Source organism: Poromitra crassiceps (assembly GCF_964638095.1).
Source record: "Poromitra crassiceps genome assembly, chromosome: 2".
In the NCBI taxonomy this organism is placed as follows: domain Eukaryota; kingdom Metazoa; phylum Chordata; class Actinopteri; order Beryciformes; family Melamphaidae; genus Poromitra; species Poromitra crassiceps.
In genome coordinates this window covers 112,472,192-112,492,290 of record NC_139624.1, presented here as the reverse complement: position 1 = coordinate 112,492,290, position 20,099 = coordinate 112,472,192, and the positions used below count along the sequence as shown (strand labels likewise).

Here is a 20,099-nt window from a genome sequence, read left to right as displayed (position 1 = left end):
AACAACACAGACTCCAGAAAAAAGTCCACACAAAATAAATAAATAAATATTTATCTAGTGAAGCCCGTCTGGCCAGACAGCAGCAATGTGACCGACATCGGGGGGAAACTAGAGTCAGGACTGTGTTTTCGGTTCATGGAGGGACCTTGCTGCTTGTAGCTACTGTAATGTGGTTTTGACCAGATAACGTTAGCTGCTTGCTAATGGATTTACCTCCTGGTCAGAAACTCCGCTAACATTACCGTCTTGTCTGAAGTAATGCAACCCTAACTAGTGTTGTCACGGTACCAATAATTCAATAGCCTAGTCGGTACCGGTACTAGTGAATTTCCACGGTACTCGGTACCAATTTCGGTACCACGGTAAAAAAACAGACTGATATTTCTTTAACATATTCTCCTTTATTAACACATTCAGTGCCACAGCGCTTCAGTAAAATTGTCTGGAGCCTGTGCCAGATTCACTTCCATTCAGTTGAAAACAGCTATAGAATTTTTTCTATTATGGCTATATTAACAGGGCTGGACTTTAATGAAACATTGAACACTCCTGCTTCTTCCAAAGAAGAAATTTTGTTTCTAGACAGTTCCATTATGAAATTACAGCCTCTCAAAAAAGTGCACTTTCAAGGGTTTTCTGTCGTTTTTTTTTAGTTTCCAAGATATACTGTAGGCCCTTTTATGAATACCTTTTGCACTCTAATTTCGAGCACATTCACTGACTCTGGCTGGTGTTTTCTGATGTGGTGGCGTGTGGTGTGGTTTCTGTGCAGCCTGTGTGTGTCACACACCCCTCTCCCCCCCCCCCCCCCCCCCCCCCTCCCCCCTCCCCCCTCTCCACCTCTGAGCTGCGGGCTCCTCCCACACGCACAGAGTTTGTTTTCTCGTTTTTGCCCCGGACAGATCCCAGCGCCCCGCCGCCCATCAAGGAAATGATGCGCGCTGGCAAACGCGACTGAACGAAAAGGCAGGCATGCTGGCTTTCTAGGAAATCGTGTGGAGATAGATAGAAGCATAAGAGCTCAGTTGTGAGCGCGGATGCAGCCGAGCCCACTCTCCGCTGTAGACAGAGCAATATATACGGCTCTGGCAGAAATGGTCCAGAAAGCATGCATCGGTTTCCACTTTCTCCGCTGTCTCCTGTACAAAGTAAAGGATCTGAGGTGGGTGGAGCAGCTCCTGTGACGATGTTTAAGGTGGCGCCGTGTGATCCCTTGAAGGGATTCATGCTCACTGGCTAGGTACGACCTTAAACAGCAGAATTATGGAATAATATGAATTATGATTTTAGGACGTCCACAGACGTCCTTGGCACTCCTCGTTACTTTTTTTTAGGACGTCCACAGACGTCCTTGGCACTGAATGTGTTAAAGTATGCAACCATTTCCAATTAACAAATGGCATGTAGCCATTCAACTTTAAAACAAAACAATGTGCTTCTGCTTACTTCTTCTTACATTCAACTATGTATGGCAGTGAGTACAGACAGTGGCATGTAGCCCTCAAGTATTTAATTTTATTATTATATTAAATATTATAATTTAATTTATTTCACAGAATTGCTGGAATCCTTTTTTTTCAACGGTGTATATTGGTATTTGATCGATGCATAGGAATTCTGCCAATGCCCTATCACACTTTCTTGCTTCATGTGAGTTCTTGTCATATTTCCTCTGCTTTTCAAAAACATCAGGAATTGTCTGCTGGGTGGTCTTTTGGGCTCCGCGACTTGTGCCTTCCTCTTCATCTCTCGCATACTGTTAAATGGAAAGTAACGTCAGTGAGATTTACTAAAATAAAGAGATGATAAAGACAACTGCACATACACACATGTAGAGTGCAAGCAATTTTATGTAGCTAGTTTTAATTCACGGACATGTTTCACCCGAAAGAAGCTTGTATTTATTTTGATGCCATGTTGAACTATGGCTAAGTTCGGCTATTAGCCGTGTCCCATAATGATTCCATTACAAACATTGCATTCTGTCATGGTACCAATAATTCAGTAGTCGGTACCGGTACTAATGAATTTCCACGGTACTCGGTACCAATTTCGGTACCACGGTAAAAAAACAGACTGATATTTCTTGAACATATTCTCCTTTATTAAAGTATGCAACCATTTCCAATTAACAAATGGCATGTAGCCATTCAACTTTAAAACAAAACAATGTGCTTCTGCTTACTTCTTCTTACATTCAACTATGTATGGCAGTGAGTACAGACAGTGGCATGTAGCCCTCAAGTATCTAATTTTATTATTATATTAAATATTATAATTTAATTTATTTCACAGAATTGCTGGAATCCTTTTTTTTCAACGGTGTATATTGGTATTTGATCGATGCATAGGAATTCTGCCAATGCCCTATCACACTTTCTTGCTTCATGTGAGTTCTTGTCATATTTCCTCTGCTTTTCAAAAACATCAGGAATTGTCTGCTGGGTGGTCTTTTGGGCTCCGCAACTTGTGCCTTCCTCTTCATCTCTCGCATACTGTTAAATGGAAAGTAACGTCAGTGAGATTTACTAAAATAAAGAGATGATAAAGACAACTGCACATACACACATGTAGAGTGCAGCAATTTTATGTAGCTAGTTTTAATTCACGGACATGTTTCACCCGAAAGAAGCTTGTATTTATTTTGATGCCATGTTGAACTATGGCTAAGTTCGGCTATTAGCCGTGTCCCATAATGATTCCATTACAAACATTGCATTGTAACACTACAATGCAATGTTTGTACCAATGTGCTTCTGCTTACTTCTTCTTACATTCAACTATGTATGGCAGTGAGTACAGACAGTGGCATGTAGCCCTCAAGTATTTAATTTTATTATTATATTAAATATTATAATTTAATTTATTTCACAGAATTGCTGGAATCCTTTTTTTTCAACGGTGTATATTGGTATTTGATCGATGCATAGGAATTCTGCCAATGCCCTATCACACTTTCTTGCTTCATGTGAGTTCTTGTCATATTTCCTCTGCTTTTCAAAAACATCAGGAATTGTCTGATGGGTGGTCTTTTGGGCTCCGCGACTTGTGCCTTCCTCCTCATCTCTCGCATACTGTTAAATGGAAAGTAACGTCAGTGAGATTTACTAAAATAAAGAGATGATAAAGACAACTGCACATACACACATGTAGAGTGCAGCAATTTTATGTAGCTAGTTTTAATTCACGGACATGTTTCACCCGAAAGAAGCTTGTATTTATTTTGATGCCATGTTGAACTATGGCTAAGTTCGGCTATTAGCCGTGTCCCATAATGATTCCATTAGGGACTGTTGGTTATTTATGAGAGGGGGGGGTATGGTGCAGGGGCGACTTTGTTTTCGTTTTTTTCCTTCACCCTCCCCAGATCTATAAATATTTGTCCATGTCCCTCCCTGAGTGACTGGAGATAAATGCATGACCCTCCCTCCACCATAAATAACCACACTTTATCATATTCACACCAAAGGTAGTATTGAAGAAAATATGACCTTTCCCGATGATTTGGCTACGTTTGATAGCGCCCTATGACATCGGGGGAGAGAGGGGGCGGGGGGCATATAACGTTTAGTAGGCTACCCAGCCCAATAACTGCCTCATCTCCTAGTTATAAAGCCTACAGTAGCCTAGCCAGGGCCGGCGCGTGCCATTCTGCCGCTCTAGGCGAGAACAAATTATGCCGCCCCCAATTGGCAACACCATACCAGCATCAAAGTATGCATGACGCAATATGCAGGCATTTTGCACATCCATATAGCCTACCTACAAAAATAACGTGCCACAGGTCTGCACAGGTCTGCATAATAACTCCAATAACCACAGCAGTCATGATACAGCACAGATATTTTCCAAATAATCACATTTTTCAGACCCTCAAACTATGCAAATCTCTCTTATCTACCACTTTCTCATGTGCATAAAACACGGAATGTGCGCACGGCGGCGCAAGCACAGTAATATAAGACTCACAATGTATTTAGCCTATAGCCTATATCATCAGCAGATTCACAACTTAACAAAGGCGAGTTGTTGTTACGAGCTGTTGGCAAATAAAGCTGGTTTACCTTTCAGAAGTGGACACCAGCGGGGGCTGCGTCAGCAAAGGTCTTTAAATAAATCCAATCATCCTCTATTAGGATTCTCTCTGCCAGTTCATTTTATATGGAGATTGTTGCCAGTCCATTAAGTCTGTCTTGTTTCATTGTAGGCTACTACTGCAGAGGTAGTTTCAACTTTGAGAAACTTCAGATATTGTATCTTGGAATTTTGGTCTCTCCAATGAATGGGCAGGCAAAGTGCGCACTGCGCACCGCACAGGGAAACAGATTGTTTTGGAACCCAGAAACAACGTTAGAAATATCACGCTAATTTACTGATTACACTAATACTGGTACACACATATGAGCACATGGCCTAGGCTACCTTAACCCAAAGTTAATGATGTAAATTAGTCTACTTGTAGGCTACCGGTATGTCCTTTTTCCTCATTCAAGCGGGATGGAGAAGACATGATGACCCGCCCTCCTCTGCCTCTGATTGGCTAGTAGTAGTGCTTGTTTAGGCATGAGGAGTGATGATTGGTTGGGTTAGGCTGGGTTCACACCGACGACCCAAGCCTTGCCTATGCCTTGCCTTTACCCACGCTTTTTAATAGGCGTCCGTTTTAGTCAACGAGGCTGTGTACACCGTGCGCCTGAGCGTGAACCCTGCGTGTACCCACGCCTTGCCTGTGCCTTGCCGATTTTATCGAATAGGCGTGAGTTCTATTTTGAAGCCGACAAGGCGCGTGCAGGCAGACTTCTTCTGTCAAGCCATGAAAGAAAAACGCACAATATCCGTCGGAAATAGCAAAGTCAACTGAATTTCAAAATAAAATAAAGTTACTACAACATGTTGAGCAGAGAGACAGAGAGATTGACGGGTGGCTATCACGTGGGGCTTTCTCCCCGTCGGCAAACAAATCTTCATGAGAGAGAATAGCGACCGAAGAAGCAAGATGGACAATGTTGTATTCTTGCAAGATCACCTCTCTAAAATGTCCGACTATAGTCAGACCTGGTTATACATATCCAGCATCAATAGAACATTAAATATATCAGATTTATTTTACCTAGAGGCTACCCATGACAATTCTGGACAACACGTGAAAAAATACAGTCGGGAGAGAGGAGAGGCGCTTGTGACTCGGCTCCAGGTTCGGCGTGCAAAAGGCGTGCGGTGTGATCGCAAAAGCGTGTAACAGGTTCACGCCCAGCTCGGCGTAGGCATGGGTTGAGGCAAGGCAAGGCGTAGGTTGTCTGTGTGAACGAAGCGTTAGGGTAAGAATATCAGGGTAAGCCAATCAGAGGCATAGTAGGGCGGGCGGTTCGTGCCGCGGACAGCGGAGAGAGAATGGATCGATCTAGCGGGGAAGAGCATGGGGAAGAGGCAGAGCGCTGGAGAATATTTGGAGAGCTGCAAGTGAAGGCGCACAATTTGCCGCCCCTCCAAGTGTCGCCCTAAGCGGTCGCCTATATGTACGAACCGGCCCTGAGCCTAGCCAACTGCATATGTGTCAACAATTCCAGCTCTGAAACAATATAAAGCGATGATAAACGTTTCCAGTCAATGCACCAAGCAAACAGCAGGACCGAGTGAGGGCCTGTACACAGTGCATAGGACTCGGAGCAGCGGTTTACGTGAAAGGAAGGAATGGGAGATACCAAGTCCAGTCACCATACAGGTAAACCATAGATATAGGGGAGTAAACACGAATTTTGGAACGAAAAAACGCATTTAAAATATATACAAAATACAAAAAATGAATGTTGTATAACCCTCCCTAAAGCCAAAATAAAAAACACAAGTCCCTCCCGAGTACTCAAAAAAATATTTGATACCCCTCCCCCTTTCTGCACCATACCCCCCCTCTCATAAATAACGAACAGTCCCAAACATTGCATTGCACAGGCGCTACACTATGCTAGCTAACGCTGTACCAGGTATTAGCCGGGTCCCATAATGATTCCATTACGAAACACGTTAACGTTAACGTTAGCCAAACGTTTTTATGGTTACACAATGCATTGCCAGCTATCTCAAAAACTAATGTGACAGGATAAGGTCCGTTTGATATGTTGTTAAACGTGTTATTTTACACCGTTTGAAAGAATTAACCCACCTTGGATTCTGTGAACAGGTCTGGGTGCTTGGCGAGATTGGATGTGTTACCCTGTTTGGTTTGGAACTCCCTTTCACACTTTTTGCAGATGGGGCTTTGGGGACTGATATTTCCAAATGCGACTCTTTGCATTCTTCTTCTCAACAAGTTGAGTTGTTGGAATAGGAGCAGCCACTCCTGCTGCAGCCGTAGCCATTCTCTTCGCCGCCTGTGCGCACTGCTTGTGTCAACAAGCTGTGAATGACTGTTCGCGATTACGCGTGGACGTTCGGGGACACCGTAGTCCCGGAAGTACGCAGGGCTGTATGCGCAGTATGTATGTGTGTTGCTCAGGCAGACAGGCTAACGTTAGCTGGCGGCTGGGTCCATGAAGCCAAGCCATGGTGGCAAACTAAATAGTAAATTCGGTACCATGAAAAACAGGTACCGTTCAGTACCGTAGCAATGTAGTACCGTCCAAGTACCGAAGTACCGAGTACCGTGACAACACTATTGCATTGCACAGGCGCTACACTATGCTAGCTAACGCTGTACCAGGTATTAGCCGGGTCCCATAATGATTCCATTACGAAACACGTTAACGTTAACGTTAGCCAAACGTTTTTATGGTTACACAATGCATTGCCAGCTATCTCAAAAACTAATGTGACAGGATAAGGTCCGTTTGATATGTTGTTAAACGTGTTATTTTACACCGTTTGAAAGAATTAACCCACCTTGGATTCTGTGAACAGGTCTGGGTGCTTGGCGAGATTGGATGTGTTACCCTGTTTGGTTTGGAACTCCCTTTCACACTTTTTGCAGATGGGGCTTTGGGGACTGATATTTCCAAATTGCATTTTGCATTTTGCATTCTTCTTCTCAACAAGTTGAGTTGTTGGAATAGGAGCGTAGTCCGTAGTCCCGGAAGTGCGCGGGGCTGTATGCGCAGTATGTATGTGTGTTGCTCAGGCAGACAGGCTAACGTTAGCTGGCAGCTGGGTCCATGAAGCCAAGCCATGGTGGCAAACTAAATAGTAAATTCGGTACCATGAAAAACAGGTACCGTTCAGTACCGTAGCAATGTAGTACCGTCCAAGTACCGAAGTACCGAGTACCGTGACAACACTAACCCTAACGTTACTACCGTTATGCCTACGGTCATGTAACACAATATTGTTTGACTGCAGTTAGCTGCGGTGGTGAGTCTGCCTATTATAACGTTAGCTTGATGCTATGCGTGGCTAACTAATAGATTTAGCTATATTTATAGAAATTACCACCAGCCCCACTAATAACGTTACCGTCTTGTGTTGATAATGAATGTAACAGTTGTAAATATGCCTAACGTTACTGTCTGTTATGCTTACGGTACATTGTTTGACTGTTCAGTTTGGTCAACTATTAGACGGTACCAGGGAAGAAGGCTCTGACTGCAATTACTGTAGCTGCAGCACATTAGTATAACGTTAGCTTGATGCTAATCGCGGCTAACTAATATTGATTTACATTTATAGAAATGACCACAGAGCTCCACTAATAAGGTTACCGTCTTGTGTGGATAATGAATGTAACAGTCGTAAATATGCCTAACGTTACTGTTATGCTTATCTTCAATTTCATTGTTCTTAACTTGTTTTTGTAACAGTGACAAATAAAGCTCATTCATTTATGAAACATTGTTTGATTGTTCAGTTTGGTCAACTCCAGGCATTACACGGTACCGTACATACAGGGGAAGCAGGGTAGTTCCTGGCTCACGGTAACGTGAATATCCTATCCATTTCCCCGCAGCCATTGTAAGCCAAAACACGGCCAAACATGCCACAATCACGTCCGATACTAATTAATCCAGAATCCTTCCTGTGCATCTCGAGGCTGATCTGACCGATAAATTGTCCAGGTTGCCATTTTCAAGTGACTTTTATGAGTTAACGTTACAAAGCAACCAACAGCTCTGCTGTTGCCAGGCAGCTATTTGTGCGCGTGCGAGTATGGTGCCCAATTGGATCAGCTGGTGTCTGCTATTAACTGAGCAGAGTTGTATCACAGACAGACTCTTTTCCCATATAATGTCAGATAAATCAATACCAAGTTCCCCCTGCCATGCTTCTCTAATCCTCTCAGTAGAGGCTGTGTTGCAGTTGTCAAACAGACATACAAATCTAGAGATAAGATGCTTGGAGTGAGGAGGGCTCAGCAATACATCGAAAAAAGCATGCCATTTAACAGAGGTTTTCCTCAGCTGTGTCATGCATTGTGATGTTTAACAGAGGTTTGCCTCACTGTGTCATGCATGGGATGTTTAACAGAGGTTTGCCTCACTGTGTCATGCATTGTGATGTTTAACAGAGGTTTGCCTCACTGTGTCATGCATTGTGATGTTTAACAGAGGTTTGCCTCACTGTGTCATGCATTGTGGTGTTTAACAGAGGTTTGCCTCACTGTGTCATGCATTGTGATGTTTAACAGGTTTGCCTCACTGTGTCATGCATTGTGATGTTTTAACAGAGGTTTGCCTCACTGTGTCATGCATTGTGATGTTTAACAGGTTTGCCTCACTGTGTCATGCATTGTGATGTTTAACAGAGGTTTGCCTCACTGTGTCATGCATTGTGATGTTTAACAGGTTTGCCTCACTGTGTCATGCATTGTGATGTTTAACAGAGGTTTGCCTCACTGTGTCATGCATTGTGATGTTTAACAGGTTTGCCTCACTGTGTCATGCATTGTGATGTTTAACAGAGGTTTGCCTCACTGTGTCATGCATTGTGATGTTTAACAGAGGTTTGCCTCACTGTGTCATGCATTGTGATGTTTAACAGAGGTTTGCCTCACTGTGTCATGCATTGTGATGTTTAACAGAGGTTTGCCGCGCTACATGTGGCTGCCGCTGCGTAAAGCTGAGTGGGTCTTATCTGTCGCTCTCAACAAACAGAAGTGAAGTCACTGTGATTTACATAAAAGTACCAAGATGTACAGTACAGTTTGATGCCTTGATCTTTTTAAGAATATGAACTATTTTAAGACACTCAATGTACAATAGACTGTCACTTCTTATTTCTTCAACCTTCTTCTCTTTATTCCAAACAAAGCACAAAGCTTTCAGGAATGGTCTACAGGTTAAATCACTACTATTGTATGGTATCAGTAGGCAAGAGAGAACAGCAAAACGCACATTTATATGAAAAAGTTACAGATTAGGCTACTACTTTAATATTGCAGTTCCCCTGTATTTCCTTATCTCAGCTCAAAATATCTGATATTCTATCGGTACCCACGAGTCTCCCCTTTACAAACATGCCCATTTGATATGAATCCAATTCAGTTTTTGGCAAAAACCATGCAGTTCTTTGCATGCCGTATAAACATGTTATTTTTGCCTATTCTATTTGAATATTTCTGCATACTAGGGGCCCTAAACAGTCTTGGAATAGCATAAATTGGATATGCCTGGAAAGCTGAGACTTGTGGATTTAATGAGCTAAATTATATTGATTTGTGATGATGTTAGTCCCCATAGTATCCATTTCATTGTACTGAGGAAAAGCTGCCTTACTCTCTGCCTGGTGGAAATATTGTCTCACTCTCTGTCTGGGAGAAATACTGTCTCTCTCTCTGTCTAGCAGAAATGTTGTCTCACTCTGTCTGGGGGAAATGTTGTCTCACTCTGTCTGGCAGAAATGTTGTCTCACTCTCTGGGGGAAATGTTGTCTCACTCTGTCTGGCAGAAATGTTGTCTCACTCTCTGTCTGGGGGAAATGCTGTCTCACTCTCTGCCTGGCAGACATGTTGTCTCACTCTCTGGGGAAATGCTGTCTCACTCTCTGTCTGGCAGAAATGTTGTCTCACTCTCTGTCTGGGGAAAATGCTGTCTCACTCTCTGTCTGGGGAAAATGCTGTCTCACTCTCTACCTGGCAGAATTGTTGTCTCACTCTCTGGGGAAATGCTGTCTCACTCTCTGTCTAGCAGAAATATTGTCTCACTCTCTGTCTGGGGGAAATGCTGTCTCACTCTGTCTGGGGGAAATGCTGTCTCACTCTCTGTCTGGGGGAAATCAGCCAATCAGCGATTGTTCTTAATCAGAAAGCTGAGAAGCTTTGGTCAACACACATTCTCCAAACAGCATACAGGAGCCTGGTTGAAACCGTTCTGTCTTATAATATGACTGCCTGGTACGGCAACCTAAATCTAAAAAGTAAAAACAAACTCTCTAGAATTGTTAAAATAGCAGGTAAGATTATTAGTAAACCACAAAAACAGCTCTGCAATATTTTTGACAGGGCTGTAAATAGGAAGGCTAGAAAGATCAGTGGTGATGCCTCGCACCCACTGAACTTGGCGTTCGAGCTGCTCCCATCCGGTCATCGGTTTAGGGTCCCAAGGGCCAGCCGGAATATCTATAAGAACTCCTTTATCCCCTCTGCCATACTAGCACTGAATAAATAAATGAATCTGTTTTGTATGGCATGCTGTGTTATGTATAGGTTAACCCCTTAAAGTTAACCTATACATAACTTATGTATAGGTTAGGTAATATTTTAGGTATACAGGTATTTCTAGGTATTTAGATAGGTAGGTAGGCATTTTAAATAGGTAGGTATTTTGTAATTTGTATTTGTTTTTCCACAACAAGTCAAGTCAAGTCAAGTTTATTTGTATAGCACATTTCATACACAGAGGCAATTCAAAGTGCTTCACATAAAATGGTTGACAGGAAAATAAAAGAATAAAAGAAGAGAATAAAATGGACATTTAAAAGCATCACAACAAAACTTTAAAAAAGAGTATAGAAAGTGCATTGAGCAACAGGCGCAGCAGTTGCAAAAAGAGCTAAAAACTTATAGAGGACTCATTGGGTTTGCATAATAGAATAAATCAATTTATATTTAGTCCCCCGACATCATGGCTATATAAGAAACATGACTACACACACATAAAACTCAGGTCTAGGTACGGTGTCCTCTTTTAAGCTTCCCATACGCGTATGTCCCTCCTGACGCATCACCTCACCCTCTTGTGAGTATATCCGTATTACGGAACCATCCCCCATACCTGCAGCTTTTAGCAGTAATTGCAATCATCTATGTTTTAAAACCAATTGTATAATAGTGATTGAGAAACAGCTGTCAGCAGTTAAAAGCGACGGTAAACATAAAAGTCTTTAGTCTATTTTTAAAAGTAAGTCAAGTTGGGGCAGATCTGAGGTCTTCAGGCAATTTGTTCCAGCTAGCAGAAGCTAGCGGGTAAATGCGGCCTTCCCATGATTTGATTTGATCCTAGGGACAGTTAATAAGCTGGACCCTGCTGACCTAAGAGGTCTAGACGGTTTGTAGCGTGGGAGAAATTCAGCTATGTATTTTGGGCCTAGGCCATTAAGTGATTTATAGACTAATAACAGTATTTTAAAATCTATTCTATGACACACTGGCAACAGTGTAAAGACTTAAAGTCCCTGGAAACCAAAATCCACAAAAACGTTCTAACTATGTTAGCTAGGGTCTTATGTTAGTAAGTGTGTGCCTCCGAAATTATTATACATTACTTTCAACCCAAAGCTTTAAAATCGACACTTTTCTACAAGCTTCTACAAAGTACTTCCTCATTGAAGAGAGCAGTGCGCAAGGTGCTAAAATGCAGGAGCTTATGACGTCATAAGCTCTATATAACCTTTGTACACGCGCGCAACCCGCCCTACTGTGTGTGTGTGTGTGTGAGTAACCTCGCGTCACCAGGCTGTGTCGAGCGCTATGCTGCTCTCTCTCTCTCTCTCTCTCACTAGTCCCGAGAGAGAGAGAGAGAGAGAGAGAGAGAGAGAGAAGCACACAGCACACAAAGTGGGAGGGAGACAGGCACTGAGCGAGCGCTGTGGGGGCAAAGAACAGACAGAGATCTCTTCTATGCGCACAGCAACGCGCGAACACACACACACACACACACACACACACACTTACCCCATGTCTCTCTCCTTCTGTCCCTCTCCGAGAGAGAGAGACAGGAGAAATTTCCCTGCTGCAGACGGGACACGCCCACACAGTCAGCGGGAGAAAATACACTCTAAAAACTAATTGATTCTCATGAGTTTTGCCATGACTGTCAAACCTAAATTTATATACTTTGCGACGTTCATCATCGTTCAAATTTGGCTGGTGGCTTATTAACATAGGGTCCTGTGATGTGATGAACTCAAAATGCTAAATAATAAAGAAATATTTCTGGTTTCCAGGGACTTTAAGAACTGGAGTGATATGATCAGCTTTCTTAGTCTTCTTTAGAACTCTAGCAGCAGCATTCTGAATGAGCTGAAGTTCTTTTTTCGAGAGACCAGAGAAAAGGCTATTGCAGTAGTCTAACCTACTATATAGATGAAGGCGTGAATTAGTTTTTCTAGATCCTGTCTGGACATGTAGCCCCTAATTCTTGCTATATTTTTAAGATGATAAAAAGCTGATTTTCTGATTGACTTAATGTGGGAGTTAAAGTTGAGATCGGAATCAATAATAACGCCAAGATTTTTGACTTGATCCTTAGGCTTCAGGGATCGAGACTCAAGGCGTGCAGTGATTTTAAGCCTTTGTTCTTTGGGACCAAAGGCGATCACCTCTGTTTTGTCTTTGTTTAGCTGTAGGAAATTCTGGCACATCCAGTTATTTATTTGATCAATGCACTGGCACAATGATTCTATGGGAGCATAGTCAGCTGAGGAAAGTTATATACAACTGAGTGTCGTCTGCGTAGTTATGATAGGCTACTTTGTTTTTTTTGCATAATTAGGCCTAGAGGGAGCATATAAAGGTTGAAGAGAACGGGCCCCATAATGGATCCTTGAGGCACCCCACAAGTCATACTAGTTAGGTCAGATGTGTAATTGCCAATGGAGACGAAGTACTTCCTGTCTTGAAGATAGGACCTGAACCACTGGAGGACCGTACCCGATAGCCCAACCCAGTTTTCCAGTCTGTCCAATAGAATTGAGTGGTCAACAGTGTCAAATGCAGCGCTAAGGTCCAGTAGCACTAGAATCAAATTTTTGCCTGAGTCTGAGTTCATTCTAATGTCATTCATGACTTTAGTAAGCGCGGTTTCTGTGCTGTGATGGGGGCGAAAGCCTGATTGGAGTTTATCTAAGAGATCATTTGAGGTTAGGAATCTATTGAGTTGTAGGTAAACAACCTTTTCAATTATTTTGGCTATAAAGGGGAGATTAGATATTGGTCTGTAGTTACTGATTACCGATGCATCAAGGCTACGCTTTTTTAGTAGGGGTTTAATAACTGCAGTTTTCAGGGACTCAGGAAAAGTGCCGGTCAAAAGGGAGCTATTAACTATTTGCAATAGGTCCGACGACAGGCAGTTATAAACGCTTTTAAAAAAGCTTGTTGGAAGGGTATTGAGACAGCACGAAGATGATTTAAGGCCTTGCACAGTTTCCTCTAAGATGTCGTGGTCGATAACGCTGAACTGGGACACATTTATCGAGCTAGGGATCTGCGGGGTAGGATGATGTCACAGCATTTCTTGGTGTGGAGCCACTAATAGCCTGCCTGATATTAATAATTTTGCCCGTAAAAAAGGCAGCAAACTCATTGCATTTGACAGTAGAGAGAAACTCAGGTGCTACACAGAGAGGCGGGTTAGTCAGTCTATCAACTGTGGCAAATAGAGTGCGTGCATTGTTCACATTTTTGTTAATGATATCGGAAAAGAACGATTGTCTCGACCTTTTCAGTTCGAGGTTGTAGGAGTGAAGGCTTTCTTTGTAAATATCATAGTGAATATGAAGATTAGTTTTCCGCCATTTACGCTCAGCTTTCCTGCAATCTTTCTTTTCGCATCTAACGGATGCAGAATTTCGCCAGGGTGCTTTAATCTTGCCAGACAGCATTTTTAACCTAACAGGCGCCACACTATCAATAGCATTCAGGATTGTTGAATTGAAGTTATCGAGAATGTCATTGACAGAAGCTGATGTGGGAGGAGATAAAGAAAATGTCTCCATAAACAGCGCGCTGGTGCCTGCATTTATGTGTCGTCTTTTAACGGTTTGTGACCTATTAATGATCTCAGGGGAGATTTCCATTTCAAAAAAGATGCAAAGATGGTCAGACAACGCAGCATCAATAGTCAACACAGAAGAGGACTTAAAGCCCCTAGTTATAACTAAATCCAGGGTATGGCCTCGGTTGTAGGCCCTGAAACATGTTGAGACAGATCAAAAGTGTCAAATAAGATATTCAGTTCTTTGGCAAAATTATCATTGGGGTTATCAATATGAATATTGAAATCCCCAGCAATAGATATACAGTCATGTTCCATGAAAATTAAGGAGAGTAGATCAGCAAATTTAACGAGAAAGCTGCCTGAGTATTTTGGTGGTCTATAAATATTCAGCAGTAAAACAGTAGTTGAGCATTTCAGAATAGCAGCAAGGTATTCGAACGATGAGAAGTCTCCAAATGTTACCTGCTTACATTGAAACATATCAGAAAAGACAATCCCCCCCCCCCCCTCTTATCAGCTCTGGGAGTGTCAATGAAGCTATAATTAGGCGGTGCTGATTCGGACAGAACAGCCACTCTACAAGCTGCTGCTATCTGCTAACTTGCACCATGTATGATGTATGTTCTATGTTCTCTATGTTTTATGGTGTGCTGATTGTGCACAATACGTAACATACTGTATGTGCTGTGAAGAGAAGCAAAATACACATTTCCACTAAGGTGGACAATAAAGTAAATCAAATCAAATCAAATGCTGTCTCACTCTCTGCCTGGCAGAAATGTCTCACTCTCTGTCTGCGGGAAATGTTGTCTCACTCTCTGTCTGGGGGATATGCTGTCTTACTCTCTGTCTGGGGGAAATGTTCTCTCACTCTATGTCTGGAGGAAATGCTGTCTCACTCTCTGTCTTACTTTCTGCCTGGCAGAAATGGTATCCCACTCTCTCTCCGGGGGAAATGTTGTCTCACTCTCTGCCTGGGGGAAATGCTATCTCACTCTTTGCTTGCGGGAAAAGCTATCTCACTCTCTACCTGGCGGAAATGTTGTCTCACTCTCTGGGGGAAATGCTGTCTTACTCTCTGTCTGGGGGAAATGCTGTCTCACTCTCTGTCTGGGAGAAATGCTGTCTCACTCTCTGTCTGGGGGAAATGCTGTCTTACTCTCTGTCTGGGGGAAATGTTGTCTCACTCTCTGTCTGGGGGAAATGTTCTCTCACTCTATGTCTGGAGGAAATGCTGTCACACTCTCTGTCTGGGGGAAATGCTGTCTTACTCTCTGTCTGGGAGAAATGCTGTCTCACTCTCTGCCTGGCAGAAATGTTATCTCACTCTCTAGGGGAAATGCTATCTCACTCTCTGCCTGGGGGAATACTGTTTCACTCTGTCTGGGGGAAATGTTGTCTCACTCTCTGTCTGGGGGAAATGTTGTCTCACTCTCTGACTGGCAAAAATGTTGTCTCACTCTCTGCCTGGCAGAAATGTTGTCTCACTCTCTGCCTGGCGGAAATGTTGTCTCACTCTCTGCCTGGCAGAAATGTTGTCTCACTCTGGGGAAAATGTCGTCTCACTCTCTGTCTGGGGGAAAAGCTATCTCACTCTCTGCCTGTGGGAAATAGTGTCTCACTCTGTCTGGGGGAAATGTTGTCTCACTCTCTGTCTGGGGGAAAAGCTATCTCACTCTCTGCCTGTGGGAAATAGTGTCTCACTCTGTCTGGGGGAAATGTTGTCTCACTCTCTGCCTGGCAGAAATGTTGTCTCACTCTGGGGAAAATGTTGTCTCACTCTCTGTCTGGGGGAAAAGCTATCTCACTCTCTGCCTGTGGGAAATGCTGTCTCACTCTGTCTGGGGGAAATGTTGTCTCACTCTCTGTCTGAGGGAAATGTCTCACTCTCTGTCTGGGGGAAATGTTGTCTCACACTCTGCCTGGCGCAAATGTTGTCTCACTCTCTGGCTGGCAGAAATGTTGTCTCACTCTCTGCCTGGCAGAAATGTTGTCTCACTCTCTGCCTGGCAGAAATGTTGTCTCACTCTCTGCCTGGGGGAAGTGAGGAAGCACTCACTTGTGGGAACCTGCCTGGGCTTCACTGGGCAGGCTGAATGCGTTCGGCCAGTTGTCACCAACGGCCTCCATTGTCCCCCCGGTGCCATTGTCCCCATTGTCACCCAAAATCAGACACACACAAGAGGAAGGCGTTTAATTGGGTGTACTTTTCAACGCTTTCATCCACCACTGCACATGACTGTGAATGCAGCAATAGCCTTTGGTATTCGCCACATAAAGCACTGTACCCACACATCCAGGGTTTTAACGATAAGGGCGCAGTAAATATTGGGTGATTTGTCATGGAGCGCATTTGGTGCACGCTTCCTTGTTGGTCATCTGGGCAGGCCCGCGGGAATTCTCTGTGTGAGAATGTGTGTGTTGTCTTTGCAAAGCCTGTTTTCACAGGGACTTCAATGTGGGAATGGTATGTAGCAGGAGATTAGGAGCACTGTGACACTGTGTGTGTGTGTGTGTGTGTGTGTGTGTGTGTGTGTGTGTGTGTGTGTGTGTGTGTGTGTGTGTGTGTGTGTGTGTGTGTGAAAGTTTGCGTATGTACGTGCGTGTGTCAACTGGTTACTATAGACGGTTTTAACTTGACAACATAAACATTCTAAATTGCCCCTAGCTTACTTCCTGTTTCAGTGTTTGCTAATAGCTGACAGGAAATAAATTAGGTTTCAAACTGTCTATAGTTAACGAAATAACGAAAACTAGGTGTGTAAACACATTTCCGTTAACTGAAATTAAAATTAAAACGAGGCTTTACAAGAAAAGGTAACTATTATTGAAACACATCCCCCCTTGACCCCCCCCCCCCCCCCCCATCCCCCCTTCTCTAGGCCAACACTACGTTCGAGGAGTTGGAGAGGCTGAGAAACATGGGGAAGGCCTGGGAGGAGGTGGCTCCTCAGCTCTGGGCTTTCTTCCAAGATGGAGTCCAAATCAGCATGCTGCGGGTAGGACAACACTATCAGTGACTGTCTGACTGACTGACTGACTGAATGAATGAATGAATTAATTAATTCAAGAAATACGCATTAGGGGTGTGAGAAGTAATATGGATATACTTGAGTATCGAGATATTATGTTTTGTGATATCATTGATTCTCAAAAACGCTATTGATTTTTTTTAGGGTTAGGGTGATGGGGATGATTCGGGGATGACTGATGTTAAGCCCCCACACACATGATCCGCGGCAGGGACGTGCACAGAACATTAGAGGGGCAGGGGCTCAAATTCATAAAAGGGCACTACAGCCGCCGTCCGGAGGGCGGTGGCGGAAATTTGAGGCAATTTGAAGGCCAATTTAGGGATATAACTCATTTTAAATATTCCGATTTTAACCAGATTTAGAGGAATATCTCATTTTAGGATGAGACTTGTCACGGAAAAATAACTCCATAACTGAATAATATTAGTATATAAAAGTTGCATGCTGTTGCAATACTGTTGTGAAATCATTTAAGCATCAATATGTACTGTATTTGCTCCTTTTCTCCCTTTAGGTTGTTGTACTACAGCAGATAGCAACACAGGCAGAAACATTGAACGATACTGAGTGAGGCTTGTAATATACCATGCATTTTAACCATAATTCTAAAAAGCAAGACAGAAGATTTAGATAAGGTGTATTAGAATTTTTTTTATTTTTTGCTGATTCAACAACACAACATCCCTTTCCAATAGTGTAAAGTAAAAAATATTTTCAAGAGCAACAATTCTGCATTTGTTCCCTATATTTTGGTTATTTATTTATTGGGTGGTTTATTTATTTATGCATTTATTTATTCATTCATTTTTGGGTTCATTTTTGGGTTGGTGCCTTCAGGGGCAGTTTAGAAAAACACTGCTCCATGCAGAGGCCTATTACAAATGGTGCATTCAAGGCCAAGAGAGCTCGGAAAAGGCATTTCTCTTAGAATGCTGCCTTCAGTGACGGCATGGAAAGGGCAATTTCCATACAAAGCACCATTAGAAATGCATTCATGGTCAGGAAAGGGCACTTTTTATTTTATTTTTTAATGTGTCTGAGCTGTTTGTTTTGTTCATGTGTTGTTGGAATGAAAATGAAAAATGTATTATAATAAAAAAAAAAAAAGGGCACTTTTTACAGACTGAAAAAAAGGCAGGGGCTCAAGCCCCCTTTCATGTCTATGTGTGCACGTGCCTGATCCGCGGTAAAACAGCTCTGCGCCCAGTCCACTGCCTCGTTTTCCTATGGGGAGAGCGGTGCCTCCCAGCCAGCTATGCAGTAGCTACACCAGCTCAGTGGCCTTGTGGTCTGAGTGTCCGCCCTGAGACTGGGAGGTTGTGAGTTCGATCCCCGGCCGAGTCATACCAAAGACTATAAAAATGGGACCCATTGCCTCCCTGCTTGGCACTCAGCATCAAAGGGTTGGAATTGGGGGGTTAGATCACCAAATGATTCCCGAGCGCGGCGCTGCTGCTGCTCACCGCTCCCCCAGGGGATGGGTCAAATGCGGAGAACAAATTTCGCACACTCAGGTGTGTGACAATCGTTGGGACTTTGACTTTGACTTTACACTTGGCATCGTTTACCGTTCGAATTTGCCACCTTGCGCTGCGCTCAAAGTTCAAATTGTATAAACTCTGACCTGTTTACTGCTGACCTTTCTCCGCTCTACCTCACAGTGAGAGAAGAGAAGATTGCTTCTCATGTGGAGGCAGCTTTAGTGTATTGGATCCCCATCATTTCCTCACTATATTGTTGTTGTTATGCTGAGGTCGAGGTCTATTGTTTTCCTGCAAAAACAGGCCATATCTCTCTATTTTCTATCTATTCCTCTCTGTCTCTGACATGCATACTGTATCTTTCCCTCTGTTTTCTCTCTTTCTGTCCTGTCCATATAAAGCCCATCTCACTATTCTTTTGCTTCTTCTTACAGTGTCTATCACTTATGAAATGTTTTTTTTTATATACTGCTGCTGTCTTGGCAACGTCTCCCTCGGAAAAAAATACTGTCCTCGCTCTCAATGGAACAAACCCAGGTTAAATAAATAAAGGTTGTTGCTTCAGGACATCATCCGCTGTGTTGCTTTCAGGACATCATCCGCAACCCAACAGTGATGGATTTCATCGACAGGAGTCTGCAGGAGGCGCCGTTCTCTTCCAAACACATCCTCAACTTCCTGTACAACGGCCCTGGGGAGGAGCGGCCGCCCGGCGTGGCCGACTTTGACTGGCGGAACATCTTCAACCTCACTGACCGGGCCATCCGCATGCTCAACCAGTACGGGGACGTAAGTGGGCGTTACACTAGGCATTGCTGGCTTCGTATTTCATTGATTTCGTTGTCACTGTTTGTGTAGTCTTGCAGTAGCCAGCCATAGATAGATATCTACATCTGGTGCACAACTCTTGAAAAGTGGTTAAGGACCAACCCCTAAGACCAAAATAAAATGTGCGACAGGCATATACAGTACATTGACCAATCAGGCACCTCCTTATTTGCGTGACGCAACTCGTGGGGTGGTACATTTTGAACTATGCAACAAGGCACAGCTGGACTTCTGCCATGATACTATACGAGGGATCAGCCGAGCAGCATTTTGGTAAACAAACCTCGTCACTGGGTGGCAACGACAATGGAACCCTATGGAGCCTGAGTTTGAGGATCTGACTCTAGCCCGGCTGACTGTGTTTACAATTTAAAAACTGCGACAGTTCACACAACTTTAACACGACATGCATATATTATACATCAAACTCTTGAGCTAATTCTGCTCTCACTCAGAATGTCAAAATATAAGCGATGTGATGTATACTTTTTGAGATATTAACATTTTTTGGCACAACTCATAATAGTTAACTGCCGCAGGGTTACGCGTTTTTGGGTGGCAGTGACATCATGCTGATTCGTCCTATAGGAGCCACATTTCTTGTGGCAAAACCT

The 20,099-nt window shown here is 43.3% G+C and overlaps 1 protein-coding gene across 1 annotated transcript in view; it reads left to right on the top strand.

Annotated features, from left to right (window-relative positions):
- LOC310771382 (retinal-specific phospholipid-transporting ATPase ABCA4-like) overlaps nt 1–20,099 on the top strand; it is a gene marked incomplete at both ends in the record, with an annotated part of 189,101 nt that overhangs the window by 44,896 nt on the left and 124,106 nt on the right. The window contains 2 exons of the mRNA XM_083631907.1: nt 17,024–17,140; nt 19,249–19,446. Coding sequence (XP_083488033.1) covers nt 17,024–17,140; nt 19,249–19,446 — 315 coding nt within the window. The remainder of the gene's footprint in view (nt 1–17,023; nt 17,141–19,248; nt 19,447–20,099) is intronic.